The sequence below is a fragment of the Salmo salar genome, chromosome ssa08, assembly GCF_905237065.1.
Source record: "Salmo salar chromosome ssa08, Ssal_v3.1, whole genome shotgun sequence".
In the NCBI taxonomy this organism is placed as follows: domain Eukaryota; kingdom Metazoa; phylum Chordata; class Actinopteri; order Salmoniformes; family Salmonidae; genus Salmo; species Salmo salar.
This window is the reverse complement of record NC_059449.1, coordinates 9,262,802-9,279,213: the sequence shown is the minus strand read 5'-3', so window position 1 is coordinate 9,279,213 and position 16,412 is coordinate 9,262,802. Positions and strand designations below refer to the sequence as shown.

The 16,412-nt window shown below is 42.6% G+C and overlaps 2 protein-coding genes across 2 annotated transcripts in view; both read left to right on the top strand.

The window, feature by feature from the left end:
- Positions 1–16,412, top strand: part of LOC106610081 (zinc finger and SCAN domain-containing protein 2) — a 482,712-nt gene that overhangs the window by 56,700 nt on the left and 409,600 nt on the right. The window lies entirely within an intron of this gene.
- LOC106610133 (zinc finger protein 629) overlaps positions 14,915–16,412 on the top strand; it is a 254,819-nt gene continuing 253,321 nt past the window's right edge. Inside the window, exon 1 of the mRNA XM_045723200.1 lies at positions 14,915–15,106. Within this exon, the coding sequence (XP_045579156.1) occupies positions 14,926–15,106 (181 nt within the window). The 5' untranslated portion in view covers positions 14,915–14,925. The remainder of the gene's footprint in view (positions 15,107–16,412) is intronic.

Sequence of the window (16,412 nt, the reverse complement as noted above, 5' to 3'; positions counted from 1 at the left end):
AGACTGGTGCAGCCAAGGGCCCAGGGGACAACATCACTGAGCAGGCCAGGACCAGAGGTGACATAGTGGAGGTCAGTGGATGGGACAGCGTCCTCAACTCTGGACTGGGGAACAACATTGTTGACCACTACCAGAAACAGACAGTTGAACACAAAACAACATCCAAACTCAGTCTCCATGACAACAGACTGGCTGAGATGAGGGCAAGACTTAGATTTTGTCTGCAGGGACGGGGAGGTGTCTGTATGCGGAAGGAGAGAACAGATACAGACTCTGCTAGCGATGCTCCGTCCTGCTCCTATAGTTGTGATTCAGAGAGACTGATGGGGCCTCAGGTTACCCCCCTAACAGGTGCTGCCTTCAGCCTGCCTTCTATAGGATCTATCAACTGGAACATGGACCCTGTGACAACACAGACACTCCCTGGCTTTCATCCTCCTCACACTCTCCTTATGTTAAATCAAACCTCAGACAATGCCAGTGCCTCAACACTAAATGGCTACACAAGCCCATTGACAAATGACAGTAGTAGTAACGCTATCAGTAGATCCGGTGGCAAAGAGAAGCGCTTCCCGTGTTCGTTCTGTGGGAAAGCCTTCAGTTTCCCCCAACAGGTGGAGATCCACCAGATGATGCATACAGGGGAGAAACCATTCGGCTGCCACCTGTGTCGGGCCAGTTTCTCACACTCCTCCAAGCTGAAGAGGCACCAGAGAGTCCACACAGGGGAGAAACCATACAGCTGCTCCCAGTGTGATAAGAGGTTCTCCCACCAGCACCACCTGAAGAGGCACCTGAAGGTCCACACGAGAGAGAGGCCGTTTGCCTGTATGCACTGAAAATGCAGAAAATACACAGCCCGTGTATAATGTAGAACTAGTTAGATTGTAATGAATTCTGTTGGATTTGAATGTATAGGAAAGTGGATGAGTTGAACTGAGGATGATGAGGCAGAGTAGATGATTATGGTGATGGTTGGTGTGATGGTGTCTGTAAAAATACTTTGTCCCTTTAGGTTTATACTGTTTTATAGTGAGATAATGACAGTGCCTTAATTAATGTTTACTTGACGTGAAGTCATGAAGCTGTGTGTAATGTAATGTTGAACCTTTTCCAAAGTATTCTAAAATGAATGTTTTCATTTATCGTTTTGTGCAATAAATGTACTGTACTTCAGAGTTGTGACTGTGTGACAATTTTGTTTAAATTAAATACAAAATTGACTCTGTACTAACTGACTAGTTTTTTGTTTGCGTCATTGCAGGGACTGAGTTTTCCTTATTACAGTCGAACCAAAATATTATGCTTAATTCTTGAATCAAAACTTTAAAAAAAATAGGTCTCTTGAGTGGTGCAGTGGTCTAAGGCATTGCATCGTTCAAGTCCAGGCTCTGTCGCAGCCGGCCGCAACCGGGAGACCCATGGGGCGGCGCACAATTGGCCCAGCATCGTCCGTGTTAGGGGAGGGTTTGGCCGGCAGGGATGTTCTTGTCCCATCGCGCACTACGCTGACATGCGTCCGGCCCGCCACAGGTGCGCCCGGCCCGCCAGGTGTACGGTGTTTCCTCTGACACATTGGTGCGGCTGGCTTCCGGGTTAAGCGGGCATTGTGTCAAGTAGCAGTGTGGCTTGGCTGGGTTGTGTTTCAGTGGACGAATGGCTCTCGACCTTCGCATCTCCCGAGTTTAAAAATACTAACTTAAAAATACTAACTTGAAAATAAACTCCAATGGCTCCATAATGTGGTCCCGTGTGGCTGAGGTGGTAGAGCATGGTGTTTGCAACGCCAGGGTTGTGGGTTCGTTTCCCACGGGGGACCAGTACGGAGAATTTTTTTTTATGAAATGTATGCATTCACTACTGTAAGTCGCTCTGGATAAGAGCGTCTGCTAAATGACAAAAATGTAAATGTAGGTACTTGAATCACAGTGATAGAGATTGGCTTGACTGTGGTTATATATAAACCTTCATATTCTCTTCTGTGCAATTTGTGTTTACAGTCTGCATTCCATGAGGATTTGCTGATATCCAGGGTGATGGCGGGACCCGCAATTCAACGGCTCAGACACGAGACGTATGTGACAGAGTCTACAGACAATCATGGATTACAAAGGGAAAACCAGCCACGTCGCGGACACCGACATCTTGCTCCCAGACAAGCTAAACACCTTCTGGTGGGGATCATATTTCCGAATTCCCTGAGTGCCCTATTAGGGTGAAAGAGGTTGAGGTGTGAAGGATCAGGGCTGTACAGCAAATCTCCTATGTGGAGGCGGTGAAGAGAGTTGAAGGGGAAGAGGCCACAGTTCTGAAAAATATATGGTAGTGGATGCATATGTTATACATCAATCAAGTGATCTGGATACACTTATTGTGAATAAGGTGTATTTTGTGGCATTATAGCTACAGTTATTAACTGTACTGCACAAGTGTCCAAGAAGCTGGACATCATTATATCTGTAGCCAAGAAGATTTTGGGCCTCCAAGACTTAACGGCAGAAGCACTGTAAGGACAACTGTAGCCAGGAAATGTCCCGCCCTCACAGGATCATTCTGAGCTTGTGTATGAACCTGATTAGAACAGAAAAGCAGTCTGATTTAGTTTAATTAAAAAATGTTATAGATGTATTATTTTGTACACTGCATTTTTTGTGAGGGGACGGGACGGGGGACTTTATTATCCACCTCTACAGTAGGTGGCGGAATGCACATATAATTGTTGCAAACGCCATTATACCAAAGAATAAGAGTGAAGTGACAGACAACAATTTCCACGTTATCGGTTTTTATTGTTGTTATTTAGACATTTATGAACACCCTGGAACTCAAAATATGACTAATTTAACAGCACATTATCACATACTTACCCCCGGTAATCTTTAATTCGCGTTGTAGTCATGACTTTGTTGACATTATCTAGTTAACGTTAACTGTATGGATGTTCACACTCAAATAGCCTCCATCATGGAGGCGCTACCGAATGCAGCCGTGGCAGAGATCTGTAAAATCGTAGAGGAAGACTATGTAATGTTACGTTTAGAAATAAATCAAAGTCCGAAAGAAAAAAGGGTATTTCGGAGAAAACTACAGCTATTTAGTTGAGGCTGATTTACTGCATTTCCTATTATTTACTAAATGAAAACATGGCAAATGGGGGTGGTGTGAGCATGCGGGTCTGGGCAGAGGAGATGTAGTCTTTGTGTGCGTCTGTCTGTAAGTTGTTGTTCGTATGTGTATGTTTGGTGTTTAAAAAACGGGGGAAAAAAATATATAAACAGTATCAAGAAGTTGTTGGGAAGTGTTCAATGAGGTCTGGAGGGCCGGACTGAATTTAAAAAAATATTTCCTTGCTGTCAAAATTAGCAAACAATCATCCTCTATCCATCGTTTTTGGATGCAACCTGACTATCTTTAATTTCGGTGATTATTAACAAGCTGGACAGTCATGAAACTATGAATGTGGGACCATTATCATTTCTATACAGTTTTTTTGTTTTAGTAATTGTAAAGTATATTGAGTTTGTACTTCTTTTTTTATTACTTAAACCACCCATGGGCGGATTGGCCGGGTTTGCCACCCCTGCTTTACTTCCTTGCCAATTCTAGTCAGTGTCCAAACTGCCAATAGTGTACAATATAGCGTTGAGCATTGACAATACCTAACTTAACCACCTATTTTCCACCAATCACTCTCTCAGGTGAAGGACACCTCACTGGAGGCTACAGGAGCTTTGTGAAGCCAGCGGGACACAATACATGGAGAGATGACCAACCAATCACTATTTTTTGTTCAAATAATTTTTATTGAACACACAAGAATGGTGTATAGGTATAAAAGACAAGTATACAAATCTTATCTAAACATAAAAGAGCAGATACGAACAACAAGACCCAGAGTTCTGGGTACAAAACAAATATTACAAAACAAGACATACAGAACAAGGACAGGTAGAAAGAATGAGGGTAGATGTTACCCCCCCACTTATTCCCCCCCTTTATTCCCCCCTATTCCCCTCCCGACTGCTCGGGTGGTGGGGCCAGCACATGCTGCCCAAAGGTAGATTAAAATATTACAATTGAGAGTGCGTTAAAAAGTACAAATTCACAGCGCCGACTGGTCCAATTAAGAAAGGAAAGGCTGCCAGATTTGATCAAATGTTGCTAATTTATTGTTCAGAATATATCTAATTCTTTCTAAGTGTACAGTGTTTGCCAATTCGCTGAGCCATAATTTTTTAGACGGCGCTTCCCTCCTTTTCCAAAACAACAAGATTAATTTTTTTTGCCGAAATGAGACTGTAAGAGATTAGTTGTTTTGGAGGGTTGGTTAATCCGTTTAGGGAATCAGACACTCCCAGGATTATCAGAAGCGGGTCTGGGTCTATTGAAGTCTCCAGAACTTCAGAGAGGATCCTAAAAATTCCACACCAATAACCATACAAGCTAGAGCATAGGGCAAAGCAGTGGAGTAGTGTACCCTGCTCAGCCTGACATTTATCACACATAGGGGATGTATCAGGAAATATCCCATGCAGTTTAGCTTTGGAATAGTGTAATCTGTGTAATACCTTGAATTGTATGAGACGATGTCTGGAGTTAATGGAGCAGGTGTGGATATACTCCAAGCTATCTTCCCAGTCTGCCACCGAAATGTCAGTCCCTAGTTCTTCCTCCCATTTTGCCTTAATGGCATCAGTAGAAGGTGTGCTAACAGATTGAAAAGCGTCATATATACGAGATATCAGTTTGTCTGAGGTGGGGCATATTTTTATGCATCCGTCAAACATGGAAGGTTTAGCATTCCCAAATGTTGGGAGGTGTTTTCTAACATAGTCTCTAATTTGTAGGTATCTGAAAAAGTTACTTCTGGGAAGATTATAAGTTTCCCTCAGCAACTCAAAGGAAGCAAAGGTCCCTTCTATATATAAATCCCCTATGGTACTTATCTCCAACTCTCCCCATCGCTCAAAGGTGTTATCAAGGTTAGAGGGGGCAAAGGAGGGATTCCTGGCAACAGGGAGCATGAATGATATTGGTCTAAGCTCAAAGTGGACTTTAATTTGCTTCCAGATTCGGACTATGCTATGTATAATAGGATTGTTACAATAAAGTGACATCTCCAGATTGACAGGCGACATCACAGCACCAATAGAGAAGGGGTGACACTCCTCGCGCTCCTTACTAAGCCAGCTGGATGACGGAGGTGCGTCATGTAACGTAACAGCGCAGAGGTTAGCGGCCCAATAGTAAAATATAACATTTGGGAGAGACAATCCTCCTTCCATCTTGGATTTACAGAGGTGTTTTTTTTACCTATCCTGTGTGTTTTATAATCCCAGATGAAAGGATTGATAATTGAGTCCAGTTGTTTATGAAAGGATTTAGGAATGAATACTGGGATGTTCTGAAATAGGTAGAGCAGTTGTGGGAGGAAGACCATTTTAATGGCATTAATTCTTCTAAGCAGAGAAATTGGGAGAGTTCTCCAAAATTGTATGTTTGCCTTGAGTTTTTGCATCAGAGAGGGGAAATTCTCTTTAAATAGTAAGGAGTATTGTTTGGTAACTACAATTCCTAGGTAGGTACATTTTTCTGAAGATAACTTAACTGGAAGATGTTCTAGCCAGGAGGTATTTTGCAACCGTATGGGCATTAATTCACTCTTGTTCCAATTTATTCTGTATCCCGAGAAGGTACCAATCAAATTAATCACATCAAGAATAGCTGGAATACTAGCTTGGGGTTCTGTTACATAGAGGAGAATGTCATCTGCGTATAGGGAAATCTTATTTAGAGTATCTTTAGTATTATAGCCGTATATTGCTGCATGAGATCTGATCGCCTGAGCGAAGGGTTCAATAATTAGGGCAAAGAGCATAGGCGACAGCGCACAACCCTGCCTTGTCCCTCTGTGAAGGTTAAATCGGGGCTACAATGATTGGTTAGTGAGTATTCTTGCACAGGGTTTCCTATATAAAAGCTGGATCCAATTTATGAACCCATCTCCAATATTACATTTCTGTAGGACCTTGAATAGATAGGACCACTCAACTTGGTCAAAGGCCTTTTCGGCGTCAAGAGATATTACGGCAAGGTCCACGTTAGGTAACCTCTGAGAATACATAATGTTGAAGAGGCGTCTGAGATTGAAGAATGAGTTTCTGTTAGGGATAAAGCCGGTCTGGTCCGAATGGATCAATTTGCCAATTAAAGTGCTAAGCCTGTTTGCCAGAGTTTTTGCTCAAATCTTTTGGTCTGTATTAAGGAGGGATATTGGTCTGTATGACCCTACCTCTTCCGGATCTTTACCCTTCTTATGTATAACTGTAATGAACGCCTCATCCAAAGTAGATGGGAGAGCTCCATCCTCATTGGCCTGAACCAACCTTTTGTGCAGGTAGGGAGAGAGCATGTTGCTGAATGTTTTATAGAATTCACCAGGGTATCCATCTGGGCCCGGGGTCTTGCCACTCTTTAGAGATTTAATTGTTTCTCTAATTTCTTCAAGAGATATTTCCATATTCAGGAAGTTAGAATCTTCCTGGTTCAGGGCAGGAAGATTACAGTCCTCCAAAAAGTTTTGCATAATTAAGGGGTTAGGATCCGCTTTAGATGTATATAGAGTCTCATAAAACTGACGGAATCTGTCATTGATGTCTTTGGGGGAAGAGAGTAATTCCCCAGATGCAGATTTAACTTTGTGAATAATTCGGTCACTCACATTTTTGTTGATGTTGTCTGGGGAGTAATTTGTGTGGTTTGTCACCAAACTCAAAATATTTTTGCTTGGCATATAGAAAAGATTTAGCAATTTTAGCTGAGAGAATCTGATTATATTCAAATTTTAAAGAGGTAATTTTTTTATGTTTCTCCATAGATGGATGGCTAGCATTCTCCCTATCCAGTAAGTGAATTTGTCCCTCCAGTTCTACCAATTTTCCTCCGTTTTGCCTACTCCTGGCAGTCTGAAAGGAGATGATACAGCCTCTCAAATAAGCCTTCAGTGTTTTCCACAATAATGCTGGGGAAGTCTCTGTGTTGTCGTTGGTATCAAAGAAAAATGTAATTTGGTCTTTAAGATGTTCACAGAATGTTGGTTCTGTGAGGAGCTGAGGATTCAACCTCCAGACCCTCTCTTTTGGTACGATGTCACCCAATCTCAGGGAGAAGGTGAGTGGACTGTGGTCAGAGATTATAATATCATGATACCTCATATTACAGGTATAGGGGAGTAGTTTAGCATCAACCAAAAAGTAGTCAATTCAAGTATAAACATTGTGAACATGAGAGTAAAAGGATTATTTCCTACCCGTAGGGTTAGAGATCCTCCATATATCAAATAAGTTAGAATTTTTTATGTAGGTATTCAAGAATTCGCTTGAATAGGAGGTAGGGGTTCGCCGGGTAGAGAATCTATCCAAATATTGGTCTAGTACACAGTTAAGGTCCACTCCAATGACCAGGTTAGTATGGGAGATATCTGGAATCAGGGCAAGGACTCTTTTGAAAAAAGAGGGGTTATCAATGTTTGGCCCATAGATATTTAGTAGAGTTACAGAAGTAGAGTGGATCTCTCCTATTACGATCACATAACGACCCTCTTTATCCGCAGTAGTGGTTTTAAGTAGAAAGGGAGTTCCTTTCTGTACCAGAATTGCTGTGCCTCTCGTTTTGGCAGAGAAGTTAGAGTGATACACTTGCCCCACCCACCTACATTTAAGTCTGCTATGAGAATTGTTTTTCAGATGGGTTTCAGATGAGAGTGCTTTCAAGTGGGCTAGGACTTTGCCTCTCTTAATTGGTTTAAACCCTTGACATTCCAGGAAGTGAATGTAAGCCCCGCCCTCCTCATTTGTAGTTCCTATTACATTTTACATTTACGTCATTTAGCAGACGCTCTTATCCAGAGCGACTTACAAATTGGTGCATTCACCTTATGATATCCAGTGGAACAATCACTTTACAATAGTACATCTATATCTTTTGGGGGGGAGGGGGGTTAGAAGGATTACTTAATCCTATCCCAGGTATCCTTTAAAGAGGTGGGGTTTCAGGTGTCTCCGGAAGGTGGTGATTGACTCCGCTGTCCTGGCGTCGTGAGGGAGCTTGTTCCACCATTGGGGTGCCAGAGCAGCGAACAGTTTTGACTGGGCTGAGCGGGAACTGTGCTTCCGCAGAGGTAGGGAGGCGAGCAGGCCAGAGGTGGATGAACGCAGTGCCCTTCTTTGGGTGTAGGGACTGATCAGAGCCTGAAGGTACGGAGGTGCTGTTCCCCTCACAGCTCCGTAGGCAAGCACCATGGTCTTGTAGCAGATGCGAGCTTCAACTGGAAGCCAGTGGAGTGTGCGGAGGAGCGGGGTGACGTGAGAGAACTTGGGAAGGTTGAACACCAGACGGGCTGCGGCGTTCTGGATGAGTTGTAGGGGTTTAATGGCACAGGCAGGGAGCCCCGCCAACAGCGAGTTGCAGTAATCCAGACGGGAGATGACAAGTGCCTGGATTAGGACCTGCGCCGCTTCCTGTGTGAGGCAGGGTCGTACTCTGCGAATGTTGTAGAGCATGAACCTACAGGATCGGGTCACCGCCTTGATGTTAGCGGAGAACGACAGGGTGTTGTCCAGGGTCACGCCAAGGCTCTTAGCACTCTGGGAGGAGGACACAATGGAGTTGTCAACCGTGATGGCGAGATCATGGAACGGGCAGTCCTTCCCCGGGAGGAAGAGCAGCTCCGTCTTGCCGAGGTTCAGCTTGAGGTGGTGATCCGTCATCCACACTGATATGTCTGCCAGACATGCAGAGATGCGATTCGTCACCTGGTTATCAGAAGGGGGAAAGGAGAAGATTAATTGTGTGTCGTCTGCGTAGCAATGATAGGAGAGACCATGTGAGAATATGACAGACCCAAGTGACTTGGTGTATAGCGAGAATAGGAGAGGGCCTAGAACTGAGCCCTGGGGGGCACCAGTGGTGAGAGCACGTGGTGCGGAGACGGATTCTCGCCACGCCACCTGGTAGGAGCGACCTGTCAGGTAGTACGCAATCCAAGAGTGAGCCGTGCCGGAGATGCCCAACTCGGAGAGGGTGGAGAGGAGGATCTGATGGTTCACAGTATCAAAGGCAGCAGATAGGTCTAGAAGGATGAGAGCAGAGGAGAGAGAGTTAGCTTTAGCAGTGCGGAGAGCCTCCGTGACACAGAGAAGAGCAGTCTCAGTTGAATGACCAGTCTTGAAACCTGACTGATTTGGATCAAGAAGGTCATTCTGAGAGAGGTAGCAAGAGAGCTGGCCAAGGACGGCATGCTCAAGAGTTTTGGAGAGAAAAGAAAGAAGGGATACTGGTCTGTAGTTGTTGACATCGGAGGGATCGAGTGTAGGTTTTTTGAGAAGGGGTGCAACTCTCGCTCTCTTGAAGACGGAAGGGACGTAGCCAGCGGTCAAGGATGAGTTGATGAGCGAGGTGAGGTAAGGGAGAAGGTTTCCAGAAATGGTCTGGAGAAGAGAGGAGGGGATAGGGTCAAGCGGGCAGGTTGTTGGACGGCCGGCCGTCACAAGTTGCAAGATTTCATCTGGAGAGAGAGGGGAGAAAGAGGTCAAAGCATAGGGTAGGGTAATGTGAGCAGGACCAGCGGTGTCGTTTGACTTAACAAACGAGGATCGGATGTCGTCGACCTTCTTTTCAAAATGGTTGACAAAGACATCCGCAGAGAGGGAGGAGAGGGGGGAGGGGGAGGTGGCAAAGAGCTTCCTAGGGTTAGAGGCAGATGCTTGGAATTTAGAGTGGTAGAAAGTGGCTTTAGCAGCAGAAACAGAGGAAGAAAATGTGGAGAGGAGGGAGTGAAAAGATGCCAGGTCCGCAGGGAGGCTAGTTTTCCTCCATTTCCGCTCGGCTGCCCGGAGCCCTGTTCTGTGAGCTCGCAATGAGTCGTCAAGCCACGGAGCAGGAGGAGAGGGCCGAGCCGGTCGGGAGGATAGGGGACATAGAGAGTCAAAGGATGCAGAAAGGGAGGAGAGGAGGCAGAATCAGGAGATTGGTTGGAGAAGGATTGAGCAGAGGGAAGAGATGATAGGATGGAAGAGGAGAGAGTAGCAGGAGAGAGAGAGCGAAGGTTGCGACCGCGCAGTACCTTCTGAGTAGGTGGTGGAACTATAGCATATGTAGCACCTACACCCGAGCAGTATCCAACCAATCCCCCCCCCCCTGCAAGCACCTTTACTCTCCACCCTGTTCCCCTACATTTACCCCCCCATTTACCCCCCCCCCCAAAAAAAGCACGGCGCGACCTCGAACAAGAGGTAGAACTAAAATAAAATCCCAACTATACGTTCACCTCTCTATCCTAGAACTTCTACTAACATATGAACTGAGGAGGCTCCCGCGAATAAAGTGTTCAATTAGCATCTAATAAACCTAAACAGAATAAGTTGCAATTTAAACATATTGCGCACTTAACCGTCATCTTGGGTCAATCCCTGAGATAAGCAAGATATAGCATCACAAGATTATATTGCTAAGCAATGCTGGTCTAAACATAAACCATCAGCAACCGACAGACAGCAGTACATTTACATATTGTGGGTTAGGAGATCGGAACAAGGATTTAGCTAAATTAAACGTACCCCCCAATCAATTTTTTTTTTAAATAAATGACACACACACACACACACACACACATACATACATACATACATACATACATACATACATACATACATACATACATACATACATACACACACAAAAAAATATATATAAGAATATATATTTTTTAAATATATACAGATACATACACACACACACACATATACATACATACGCATATATACACAAACACACATACATACACACACATCTACATACACAAACATTCATACCCCAGAGTAATAATCTACACTAATTTATAATATACAGATACATAATACTAAAATGCTAAGAGAAAATAATAAGAAAGTACAAATAATAATTATATGTACGCACACCTACACAATCACCACAGAGGGCTGGTGGATATTCCCGGATAAACTTCTCTGCGTCCAAAACCGAGGAGAGCCAAATCTCACCGGAAAGCGGGGTAATTCTTAGTCTTGCAGGGAAGAGCAAGGCTGGGCGAAGATGGAGTTTATAGAGTTTGGTCATGACATCTCTGTAGCCGGCGCGGTGCTTTGCCACATCGGGCGCATAATCCTCATAGACACGGAAGGGGTGCCCTTTATGTAACAGGTTGCCCCTCATTCGAGCCTCGCGCAGGATAAGATCCTTGGTCTTGAAACTGTGACAGCAGATGATTACTGGGCGAGGACGTTGGCCCGGTCCAGGCACTGGGACAAGGGCGCGATTTTCACGGTCCAGCTGGGGATCCGAAGCCAAAACATCCGATCCCATTGCATCCTTCAATAGCTTGGCGAAGAAGTCGGTGGGGCGAAACATAATGCCGTTTATCAAGTTCATGCAGATTTTTTGTTGAGGTGTGTGGTTTTCATATGGTGTATTTAACTTGTTTTTGTTTAATAAACACAAAATGGGACTTTTCATTCTAAGACTTTCATTGAGACTCTCTTTAGTATACATCACTGATCTCACCCTATTCTACATACACACCCGACACACACTAACAAACACCTGCTGTACATTGTTTACTCAGGTTTGTCTGATGACTTTTGACCTATCATAGCTGACTCATATTTACCCACAATATCATATTTATGTCCACCAGGATGGGTTTAATGATGATAGGTGTAGCCCTTTCCACTCACAGCCCGTCATCCCATATACTGATTGAAAATGGCTGATTTTTTTCCCATTGATACGCGCCTAAATTAGAACGCAGTGGATGTACAGTAACATGCTATACATGACGTCAGGGCTCAGGTTCTCCGCTTCCCATCACTGTATGGGTTTTGACTGACAGCCGTTATAAATTTGAGCACCGTGCGAGACAAGATGCCCCCATCCCTCCCGCTAATTGGGCTACTTTTGCACATTTGTCATCTGAGTGAGGCAAATGTAAATCCAGAAGAGTCAATGCGTTCTGGAAGATGAGACGTTGAGGATTATAACTACCACTGATGTCATACGAGCAAACCACACACCTGTGAGTTCAAATGTGCACTTCACATTTCCATATTTGAAAACGTAATTTACAGTATCAACGTTTGTGATCGCTATGTTTGATCCACAGTTACAAGATGACATGTGTTAAACCCTGGGTTGTCCTGAACACAACGAGCCTGTGTTTGTCGTACTGTGAAGAACATTAGCCGCGGAACACGCACTTGAATACACTCATGACTCCATTCTATGTGCACCAAAATTACAGTCTGTCTGAAGTCCCTTTTGAAAGCCTACCACTGTATTAGCTAGTCATGTTGACAATAGAATAAACTGTCAAATGATGCCCACCTGACCCAGATTGCGATTTATAATGGAACGTTTTTGGATTGCGTAAACAACAGTAATTGTGTGATGGTGGGGACGCGGGGCTGTTACAAACAACAAAAAACGACAAGTGTGCTTGCTTCAGTACCTCAATGGCAAAATGCTGAGAAAAGTACAGTAAATGTCAAATGGAATTAGGTCAGGGCCTGTATCCACAAAGCCTCTCAGAGTAGGAGTGCTGATCTAGGATCAGTTTAGTCTTTTAAATCATAATTACAAAGACTATATAGACAGGTGGGAACCTGAGACTCTTTGTGGATACGGGCCCAGGTCTTGATTCATTTTGTCTTAAGTGTGGGACTATTCCTTTCAATTATCACTAGGGCTGTTGCGGTGACCGTATTACCACCACACCGGGGATCATGAGGGCGGTCAAATTCCACGTGACCGTTTAGTCACGGTAATTAGGCTTCTCCAAGCTCTGATGCTGGTCAATAGTAGCCTACCAAACTTGCTAACTGCCTGGTACTCAGCACTCTATTGTCCCTCTAATCACTCTGGCATCAATGAAAATGTATTCAAAAATCTAATCAAACACTTCATGAGAGCCCATGAGCTCATGTTGCGCAACATTTCTATAGGCTATGCAATTGCGGGAGAAAAGACAAGGATCCCATCAGCTTTCTATAGGCTAGGCCACTATATTTATTTCTCAACTTTCCTAATATTAACCACATTGCTTATATTTACAACAGGAGTATAGCCTACATGGCTAGCATGAAAATAAACCACGTGGAAAAGCGTCCTCCATTTGCTACTTAAGTGCATAGATGACATGTATTTTTCCCGCTGCCCCTGTTTTGATACAGGTGCATGATAATGGTCCATTCTAAATCAAAACGGATTTCACCCATATATTATTTAGTATATGTAAAGATAAAATTAAATCAAGAATAGTCTGATGAGTGACAATATTAGCCTATCACTTGTGAATGATGCCCAGCATAAGAAACAATGCCTTTTTTTGCGACCTTTTTCGAATCATAGTCGCACACCTCATGTAGCCTAGGCCATAGGTCTATATGTTCTAATACGGTTTGTATCACAACTAAAGTGGCCAAATAACTTCTTCAAATTAAGCACATTAATCCGCTTTACAAGGGGTTTAGAACTTAACTTGCATACATAAGCAATGCGAGAGTTTCAAGTTTGGGGACGATAATTTTCACCATAAAAATGCACTTTTATAATAAAAGCATTACATGCATAATTGCATTTGCGGTCACCTTTGATAACGGTGTTTTCCGCTAATGGAACATTCACGCTTACAGCCTACGACCATGTGCACGTTGCAGCACTTATAATGTGAAGAAATAACCTAATAGTTTATCAACATTTTAAGCTAAACGTTCTGATCTGTTGCGTCAGCCACATTGCGTAAAAAAGGTGTTTTGATGCTAGTGGTTGTATTAATTTGGGATCTATCGCATCCCACAACTGTCCCAGACTATGTTTGGAATATTTATTTCTCACACAGAATAGAATAAGTCGACTTTTGTACTATGGGGGATAGTAGATTGACAAAGGCTAGTGCTTTTGCTGTTCGTTAGGCCTACTCATCTTGTTGGCTGACAAAAAGTAAATGTGGACAGTTCTTCCAATATCTTCAATATGCACCTCGGAATTGGATTAGGATTCACCCAGTTGCGTCCCCGATGTGTCGGTCTTCACTTGTAGCCTGTGAGAAAGACCCGATCACGTGATGGAGCATGCAGCACTCAGGGAGAAGGGCACAACGGCCACTGGCCACAAAAGGCAAGGATTTTTTGAGGGGGCACTACGGCCACACAAAATGGATGCCACATGAAATTCTAGGCATTATCAAGTGGTTGTCAAATTGTGAATGAGTGACTGATGTAGTGTGTACAGCCTGTGCAAAGAACGTTTGTATAACAACTAAAGTTACATTAATAACTCTAAATTAAGCATATAGGAATACCTATTTCTTTGTTAACCGCTCAACACAGAATAGTGCAAATCGTTTGGAGAAAATATCCTTTCTATTTTATTCAGCTTTGTTCAATTGTATTCTTCATACTATAAAATAATGCCATGGAATTCTAAGTAAATCTTGTCTGCTAAATGAACTAGTGTAGCCCACAGCCATTTGGCATATCCAGATCAGGACCTAACATAAGGACATGCTATTCTGTTCTTCTGAAATAGACTACATTTTCTTCATATCATGTTTCTTTAGACCAGTCTAAAATAAATAATGGATTTATTGTGACGGTGTAGGCTTTATTACATGGATTTATTAGACTTTTTAAAATGTAGATGTTCCAAAGGTCTGCATCAGTGGCTTGTGTGTAAGCCAGGAGATGCTAAATGTGTTTATGTTAATTAACGTCAATTACCGTGAGACTGACAGTTATGTGCTTGACAATCACCGGCTGACGAAATTTCGTCACCACCACAGCCCTAATCAAGTAATCAAATCAACTAAGACATTTACATAGTATTCATAGCAATCCCTCATTGCCCAATCAGAAGATGCTCCATAGCAGGGTGCTCATATCAGATTTCTTGATCCAACATCCTCTCACTCTGTATCTCTTACAGTCAGTAGACATGGAGGATGGGAAGCCTGATCTGCTGCTGGTCAAAGAGGAGACAATAGAAGACGAACCAGAGAGCATTGAGCTGCTGAGTGGACTAAAGATGGGGGAGCAAGTTAAGGGAGAAATACATATATCCTACATACAGTAATAGATCTTCAATGGGAATAGTGATGCACCTGGCTATTATTTTTTCTTCATTCATGAGTTTGAAATCAACAAAACCTACAGTGCCTTCAGAAAGTATTCAACTACACCCATTGACTTTTTCCAAATGTTGTTGTGTTACAACCCAAATTTAAAATTGACTAAATTTACAGATTTTTGTCACTGATCTACACACAATACCCCATAATATACACTACCATTCAAAAGTTTGGGGTCACTTAGAAATGTCCTTGTTATTGAAAGAAAAGCACATTTTTGTCCATTAAAATAACATCAAATTGATCTGAAATACAGTGTAGACATTGTTAATGTTGTAAATTACTATTGTAGCTGGAAACGGCAGATTTTTTTATGGAATATCTACATAGGCCCATTATCAGCAACCATCACTCCTGTGTTCCAATGGCACGTTGTGTTAGCTAATCCAAGTTGATCATTTTAAAAGGCTAATTGATTATTGGAAAACTCTTTTGCAATACAAGTTTCAGAAGAAAGGTCTTTGTTTCTGGCCAATTTGAGCCTGTATTTCGAACCCATAAATGCTGATGCTCCAGATACTCAACTAGTCAAAAGAAGGCCAGTTTTATTGCTTCTTTAAATCAGGACAACAGTTTTCAGCTGTGCTAACATAATTGCAAAAGGGTTTTCTAATGATAATTTCAATTATGCTAACATAATTGCAAAAGGGTTTTCTAATGATCAATTAGCCTTTTAAAATGATAAACTTGGATTAGCTAACAACGTGCCATTGGAACACAGGAGTGATGGTTGCTAATAATGGGCCTCTACGCTTATTTAGATATTCCATAAAAAATCTGCCGTTTAAAGCTGCAATAGTCATTCACAACATTAACAATGTATTTATGATCAATTTGATGTTATTTTAAATGGACAAAAAATGTGTTTTTCTTTAAAAAAACAAGGACATTTCTAAGTGACCCCAAACTTTTGAGCAGTAGTGTATTTTCAATAAATTAGCAAAAATGTCTAAAAACCTGTTTTTGCTTTGTCTTTATGGGGGTATTGTGTGTAGATTGAGGGGAAAAAACGATTTAATACATTTTAGAATAAGGCTAACGTAACAAAATGTGGAAAATTCAACCCCGAGTCTATACGTTACGATCACCTTTGGCAGTGATTACAGCTGTGAGTCTTTCTGGGTAAGTCTAAGAGTTTTCCACACCTGGATTGTGCAACATTTGCCCATTTATTCTTCTCAAAATTCTTCAAGCTATGTCAAATTGGTTGTTGATC